The sequence below is a fragment of the Sinocyclocheilus anshuiensis genome, unplaced genomic scaffold, assembly GCF_001515605.1.
Source record: "Sinocyclocheilus anshuiensis isolate Anshui unplaced genomic scaffold, SAMN03320099.WGS_v1.1 scaffold78, whole genome shotgun sequence".
Taxonomy (NCBI): Eukaryota; Metazoa; Chordata; class Actinopteri; order Cypriniformes; family Cyprinidae; genus Sinocyclocheilus; species Sinocyclocheilus anshuiensis.
The window spans coordinates 2,226,277-2,233,981 of NW_015544250.1; the positions used below are offsets into that span (position 1 = coordinate 2,226,277).

The 7,705-nt window shown below is 33.8% G+C and overlaps 1 protein-coding gene across 1 annotated transcript in view; it reads left to right on the forward strand.

The window, feature by feature from the left end:
• Positions 1–3,044, forward strand: part of LOC107697916 (homeodomain-interacting protein kinase 1-like) — a 26,148-nt gene extending 23,104 nt beyond the window's left edge. Inside the window, exons 17-18 of the mRNA XM_016498781.1 lie at positions 731–840; positions 2,010–3,044. Coding sequence (XP_016354267.1) covers positions 731–840; positions 2,010–2,426 — 527 coding nt within the window. The 3' untranslated portion in view covers positions 2,427–3,044. The remainder of the gene's footprint in view (positions 1–730; positions 841–2,009) is intronic.
• Positions 3,045–7,705: the final 4,661 nt, after the last annotated feature.

Genomic DNA, 7,705 nt, shown 5'->3' on the forward strand with positions numbered 1-7,705 from the left:
TTGCTACAGAAGGCCTTTGTTCACCCCCCGGAGCCGTGTGAGACACTTTTTTTTTTATGGATGGGTGCATTTTATTTAACCCTCTAAGCGCCAAAGTCGCAAAATTGCGACAAGACCGTCATGCTTAATAAAATAGACTGTAGTTCCTAATATGGTGTAATATCTCATTTGTATTCCCTACCACTAGATGGCAGACATGTAGTACTTCGATTCTAGACCAAAATGACGTCACCTTTCTATTCAAAGTGTTTGAGGAAAGAGCAGATATTATTTCCTGAATATTACTGATGAACTGATCAAAAAGTAGGCTACTGTTCACATGCGTTTTACTACTATATAGTATTGTAATATAGTAATAATGTAGTACTTTCTCATGTTTTATTGTTGGTTTCCTCTTTTCTGATCATTTGGAATGAGGATAAAAAGACAAAAAAAACAAACAAGCAAATAAGTTCAAACATCAATTCAATATCTACTATTTACTGAATATTATGAAATTCAAGATGGCCGCCCCCTAATGACGTCATAATATGCAAATTAGACGAGTATATTTATAAGCACTGCAACACCCGCTGACTGCAATGATAGAGTTTGGAATAGCCAGGACAATTTTTAATATAATTAAAAAAGAAAGTCATATACACCTAGGATGCCTCGGGGGTGAGTAAAACAGCCAGATTTTAATTTTTGGGTGAACTAACCCTTTAAGATCTTTTTTCTGTACATCTAGAGCAACGTACTAATAGCTCTGGAAAATCGAAGGAAAGAACGGCCTCACAGTCCAGCGACCGGCATCAGAGAGCGGCATCAAACAGATCTCAGCCTCTCAACCTGAGCCAGGTACATCTGTACAGGTCCACTCCAGTTTTTAAACACCACATGACATCAGATTTAAACTTTTGTGGCTTTTAGTCAATGTCCGTTAGCTTTGAGGTCATCTAAAGTCAAACGTTTAGGGTCAATTATGTTTTTGTTTTTTTACATATTGATACTAATATTAATATTAATAATTATTCTAATATTAATATTAATTATAATTATTAATAATTATTCAGCAAGGATGCATTAAATTAATCAAAAGTGAGAGTAAAGACATTAATAATGTTACAAAAGATTTCTATTTCAAATAAATGTTATTTGAACTCTCTATTCAGTGAAGAATCCTGAAAAAAATGTATCATGGTTTCAATAAAAATAAATATTGATATAAAAATAAATATTTCTTTATTATTTTTAATTATTATTGTCAGTTATTATTAATGGTTCTTATTATGATCAATGTTGAAAACGGTTTTTGCGGCTTAATATTTTTGTGGAAACAGTGATACTTTTTTGGATTGCTTTATGAATAGAATGTTCAAAATAAATATTTGAATTTTTAATTTGAAATAGAAATGTTTTGTAGTAAGTGTCTTTACTGTCACATCTTTGATCAATTTAATGAATCCTTGCTGAATAAAAGTTAGTTTTTTTTGTTTACTTTTTTAAAAATCTTACTTTCACTTTTAATCAGTTTAAAACATCCTTGCTAAATAAATATTAATTTAAGGATCATGTGACACTGAAGACTGGAATAATGGCTGCTGAAAATTCATCTTTGCATTACCGGAATAAATTACATTTTAAAATATATTTAACTAAAAAAACAGTTAAATTAAATTGTAATAATATTTCATATTATGTATTACTGTTTTACTGTATTTTTGATCAAAGAAATGGAGCCTTGGTAAGCATAAAATACTTCTTAAAAAAAAATATTTATAATTATTAATTAATTATATAATAATTATTGTATCTTTGACTGGTAGTGAATCTGGATCAACTTCCTGTTTCAACAGGAAACACAACATCACATGAAGAAAATTGTGTGCCATACATTTCTAAGGATGATTTCATGGCAGAACTTGGTGTATTTTTTAAATATTTATCATCAGGTTGCTTTTTTCCTACACAGTCATCCAGTGATTCTTTATGCTTTTGATTCACTCTGTGATTCATTCATTCAACAGTCACAGCAATCAATGATGTCATCCCACTGCCGTGCAGGGGGCGGATCCCTGAGACGCCAGCCCACCTACCCTCCTACAGGCCCCTCCCACTCCTACAGGCTTCATGAAGCATCGCTCTTCGGCTCTGCCTCCAGTCTGTATGCATACCCTGCATCTGCAGCCCTGGCCTCAGTGTCGCAGGCCGTGGACCAGCTGCACAATTCAGCCGGTTCCTGTTCCTCATCCTCCGGCCGGCACACGCGCACCGTCGGCCCGTACTCAGCCTCTCTGAGCCTTCTGCAGAAGAACAGTGCCATGGGCGTCATGTGTCAGGCTTCAGCGCCGTATCAGCACCAGCAGCTGTCCGCACCGTCCTATCAGCGGTCTGCGGCGTTTCCCCTCAGCCGGAGGAAACTCAACCAGTACCCGTACCTGTGAGGAGCAGCCGTCTGAACATCTGCTGTGATATATGGGTAATGCCAGAATGGTGTCATGGATGTTTAAGTGGAAATGTCATTTTAGCTTCTTTTATCTTATTTTAGTGTTTTATTTTCTTTAAAGCATTTCAGTGGAGCACTTCTTGCATTTTAGATCATTTCAAACCATGGCATAAGCACAAAACACTGGGCTGGTTTTTAACTGTTTCTTAAAATATCACCCGCACAGAAGCCTCTGGATGTCCAGAAAAAAAAAACATCACCTTAAAACACATTAAACTTTGTGTTTGACTAGAAAAAGAAACATGGCTGTTTGGAATAGCATACGATCATACTACTCTCACGATTTCTGCAGTATACAGTATGCAGAGGAAATATATGAGATTTTTCCAAAGTGACTTACAAATGAGAAATACAACAAAGTGATTCATGCTAAGATGACTATAACAGCGCACAGTGTGTGGAATTATGTATCCCACAATTCAACACGCTCGACTTGAAATTACTAGTTTGTTCATTGTGATGAATGAGACAACAAATTTTAACATATCTCTCTTGACTTACTTGAATGGACTGATATTATTTTCAGCATAATGCAAAAAAATATATATCTTATTCTCATTCAAGGTAAAAAAATATATATATATTGAAATTAATTGAATTGGTAAAAAAAAAAGTAAAAAATAAATAAATAATAAAATCAATTTTATTTATATTTAAAAAAAAATTTTTTTTTTAACTTCAAAATCTGCTTATGCTTTGGATAAAAACAACCTTTATTATCATTATTATTAAGATTTTAATTATTTTATATTATTTTCTTTACAACTTAGCACCTTTTCCCCCAGCTAATTCTTAATGCCATAATGCAAAAATCTCATTCTTATTACTTTAAGGTAAAAATAATTCTATATTATATGATTTTTTTTTTATTTAAGCTTAAACCATTTATTTTTAATAATTACTATTACAGTTTATTTAAAACAGTATTGTTTTTTTTAATGCAGTAGGCTGTATGCAGTGTATACTGCACAGTAAGCAGTATGCTAATATTCCATTCTGAACGAAGCCCATGTTGAACTGTCATCTCTGAAAAATGTTAATGATATTTAAAATAGGTCGCTTTTTTAAATAATGGAGGGATTTAATTTAATCTGGAAATTAGAGAATTGTGTTTTTTTTTTTTGTTTTTTTTTGTTTAAGCTGTCTTTGGGATGTGCATCAGCAGACAGCGATATCTCCTAGAACAGATACAATTATATTTATAAACGTTTCATTGACGTCTGCCCGATTATAAAAATATGTTGAAATGATACATAAATTATGTCACTCTGACAACACTAAAGCATTCTGTTGGCAGACCCAAATGTTATATTTGGGCTGGTTACGTTTGCAACATATTTTTAAGTGGTGGCCTCATGACACAGGATGTCATCGCTGCTGTTTATTGGTGTCTAGAAACTGAACTGAAACTAGAAACTGAAGGCAAATTACCAGGAGAAAGTGAGCTAAATATGATACACACAATTTTATATATCAAACTTATGCTGAAACATATTCCTAGTTCAAATTTGATTATCATTAAACAGTCTTGTTTGCTCAATCACAAAATAACCACAAGAACATAATTTAAAATAGTTTTCTTTTTTCATATTATGTTTTATAAGTGACATTTTACTGGCATATACATTTTGTCAGAGAGCTCTGTAATAATAACAAAATAATCAAGTTTTCGCTTTCAATGTAACTTCTATTGTGCTTTATTTATTTACTGAATAGTGTTGACTATTAATGATATACAGTATGTATCTGTTTTTATTTAACCTAATAATAATTGTGTTTTCATTTAAATCCTTTTAATTCTCTTTTTTTTTTTTTTACATTGTTTTGAAAGTATCCTCTTATTCTACTAGCACTTATGTTTATTATTTGATTTGTATTTTGTGCGTTTTATCCATAACTCAAGAGTAAATTTGTCAGTGTGAATTGTCAGGATGGTTATTTGTCATTTGTTCTGTAATGTCGTCAGTACAATATGATGTGTTTAAAAGATGATGGTTTGGATTGTGTGTGTGTGTGTGTGAGAGAGAACTTGCCCTGTTTGCACAGTGAAATCAGAGCAGGACCTCACAGAATATTTAGATAGCGCTTAAACAGATGGTTAACATGTTAGCTGTTCATCTCTGTTGATCTTAGAGCACTTCATCATGTGTCGTTCTGAGCTTGTCTCGTGAATGTTGCTGGGGTTCTTGGCTTTGGTGCAAAGATGGCTGTTTATACTGTTTTATCACCGTGTGATGTGGAGTGCAGAGTAGATGAAATCACAATAAACTCATCATCCAGAACACAGTGTGTGAGTCGGATAAATCTGAGGCTGCAGTAGCCAGTAGGCCGAGTGATGAATGAAGCCGCTTACTACACTCGTAGCGGTGGCTTTATTTTTATAATCTCTCTAAGGGGAATGTATTTTGGTGATAATCCATTGTCGGTGGCATTTTTAGAGCCAGTTTGGCTTTTCTTCCACTGGCACTATAAGAAATGATGCCTTTACAGACAGGTTGGGACTTGAGCTGTCCTCTGTGCATTGGATATCCATCCATCCATTCTCCAAAACACTCTGTATACAGTATATATATCAAAATATATGTATATATAGTAGATAGACAGATAAATGATATATAGATATGCATCCATTCCCCAGGCAATTAATCAAAAGATATAAATATAAAATAATAATGATATAAATATGATTAATTTCATATTCATTGTTATTAATTATGTATTCATATATATATGTATATATATATTCTGATAAGTTGTGAATGGATGGATATTTTAAATATATATTTTGACAACCTTTCTGTTCATTTGTAGTTATTGGATACAATCATTAAAAGGGCTGTCAAATTGATTAATCAATGAATCGCATCCAAAAAAATAATTGGTGTCTGCATAATATATGTGTGTGTACTGTGTATATTTATACGCATATGTGTATATTTAAGATATATATATATGTATATATATAAATATATGATTATTATTTATATTTATATATTGAGCAATTTGACAGCCCTAGTATGTGTGTGTGTATATATATATATATATATATATATTATTAGTATTATTAATTTACGTGACTTTTCTAGGCCTGAAAAAAAAAACATTAAAAATATTTGTCAAAATTTTAGTGACTGTTGGAGCTCTATATCTAATATTTGTAATAAATATTTCTTACAGTATGGTACCTAATAAAAACTTTCCATTTTGATCACCTATAAAATAAATCTGTTGCTCCTGAATGGTCCCAGGGACCATGTGCATGTAATCTACATACTAATTCTCAACAAATAAAGCCAAATATTATGCAATATGCTTACCAGGATCTTTAACTCCTAAGTAAATATAAGCATGTGGGTAAACACAGCCATTACACATTCTAATAACACACAGTATTATCATCACAGAACATGATTAAACGCTGTAGACTCTGGTGCTGCTGTGTGTGGATGTTTCAGCGGTGTGACATTGTGAAAGGACTCACAGTGGGTTCCTGGCGTTGACGCACATCTGCCAGGTGAAGGCTTGTGACAGACACCCTCCCTGCAACGCTGTGACCTCTGCAAGGGCCGCCCAATGATAGTGGCACCCAGGAGACCTCACGCTTGTAACCTGGAGTGATAATCTATGAAGCGCTAAAACAAAGCTGCATCGCATCAAGGTCAAGACACAGTGTGAGGAGCCGGAGTTGCTTGTTGGTCTCAACAAGCTCCTGTTCCTGAGAGAGTACAAACTGCAAAACAGCTTAATACTGAGCCATGAAAATATTCTGTATTATTACATCATATAAAATACATTGCGTTATGTACAATGCTACCAGTGGAATCCACACGAATTCACCAAGCTGCTCCCTCTAATGGAAAAATGCCAATAGTGTGGCGATTTATGAAGCATAGCGCACTCAGAAGTCGCTTTCAAACCAAGCAGCTTTCTGTTGCTCAACGCGACAAATTTGCATTGCTCATTTGAAATATTGCGAAATGGGTTTGGGAAAATCTTTTGTCCTCACATGAAATTCCCGATTTCATGGATTCTTAAAGGGGCCATATGATGCGATTTCAAGTTTTCCTTTCTCTTTGGAGTGTTACAAGCTGTTTGTACATAGATAAGATCCCTAAAGTTGCAAAAACTAAAGTCTCAAATCCAAAGAGATATTCTTTATAAAAGTTAAGACTCGTCCACGCCCTCCTAAAACGCCTCGTTCTAACACGCCCCCACATGTCTACGTCACTGTGTGGGAAGATTTGCATAACACCGCCCAAATGTCCACGCAAAGAAAGAAGGCGTAACTTTGATTCTCACTGTAGTTTTGTTTGTTGCCGCCGCCGCCATGTCGTGGAGATGCTGTGTTTCATTGTAAAAGCCAAACTACTAAAAAAGAGGACACAACTAGAAATCAGTGGTTAAGTTGTATTTACAACACTGTTCCAGAACAGTTCAAACCAAATATTCAGATGTGTGCAACGCATTTTACGGAGGACGAGGATTGTTTCCTGTGAGAGTAGCCTACAATGCCAGTGTTCCGGTGTACTCAGTTCCTGTTTCCCCTTCGGCGCGCATGCTGACCACAGTCTATGATGCTGACAAATAATGCTGACTCACAGCCTGTAAGTACGTTTTCATACTGGACATGACTGGACAGATGACAATGGTAAATATGACCACAGCTTTACACTGAAAAAATAAAATGACTTCTTCAAAGAAAATTCTAGGTTTTATACATTAAGCGTAATGGAGGAAATCTGTGGCATTTTGATTACCGTAAAAATGAATTTCAATTTCCTTTTTTCTTTTTTTTTTGTCTACACAAAAACAAGGGAGAGTTGAAATCAACACTGACATAAATTTTGTCGACTGAACTTAACGTATTGTTTTCCTTCAAGAGGTTATTTTATTCTTTCAGTCTTACAATGGAAGTAAATGGGGCCAGTTTGGAAACATTTAATACTCCCTGCTTCAGCAGTAGAAAGCTATATGTGTGTTTTAGTGTCAAAATCGCTTGCTATGTAAAGTTATATCTAATGTAAGTGCTTTAATAAAATTATAACCACACAATTATAAGCAAACCATACAATTATATATATTTTTATTCTTAGTCACTAAATCTTCCAAAATTGTCAGCATTTACTTCCATTATTTTAAGTGTATTATCATTATTTATTTATTTATTAATATGATTTTTTATTTTTTTTATAATTAACTGACAAATGCTACTTGAGA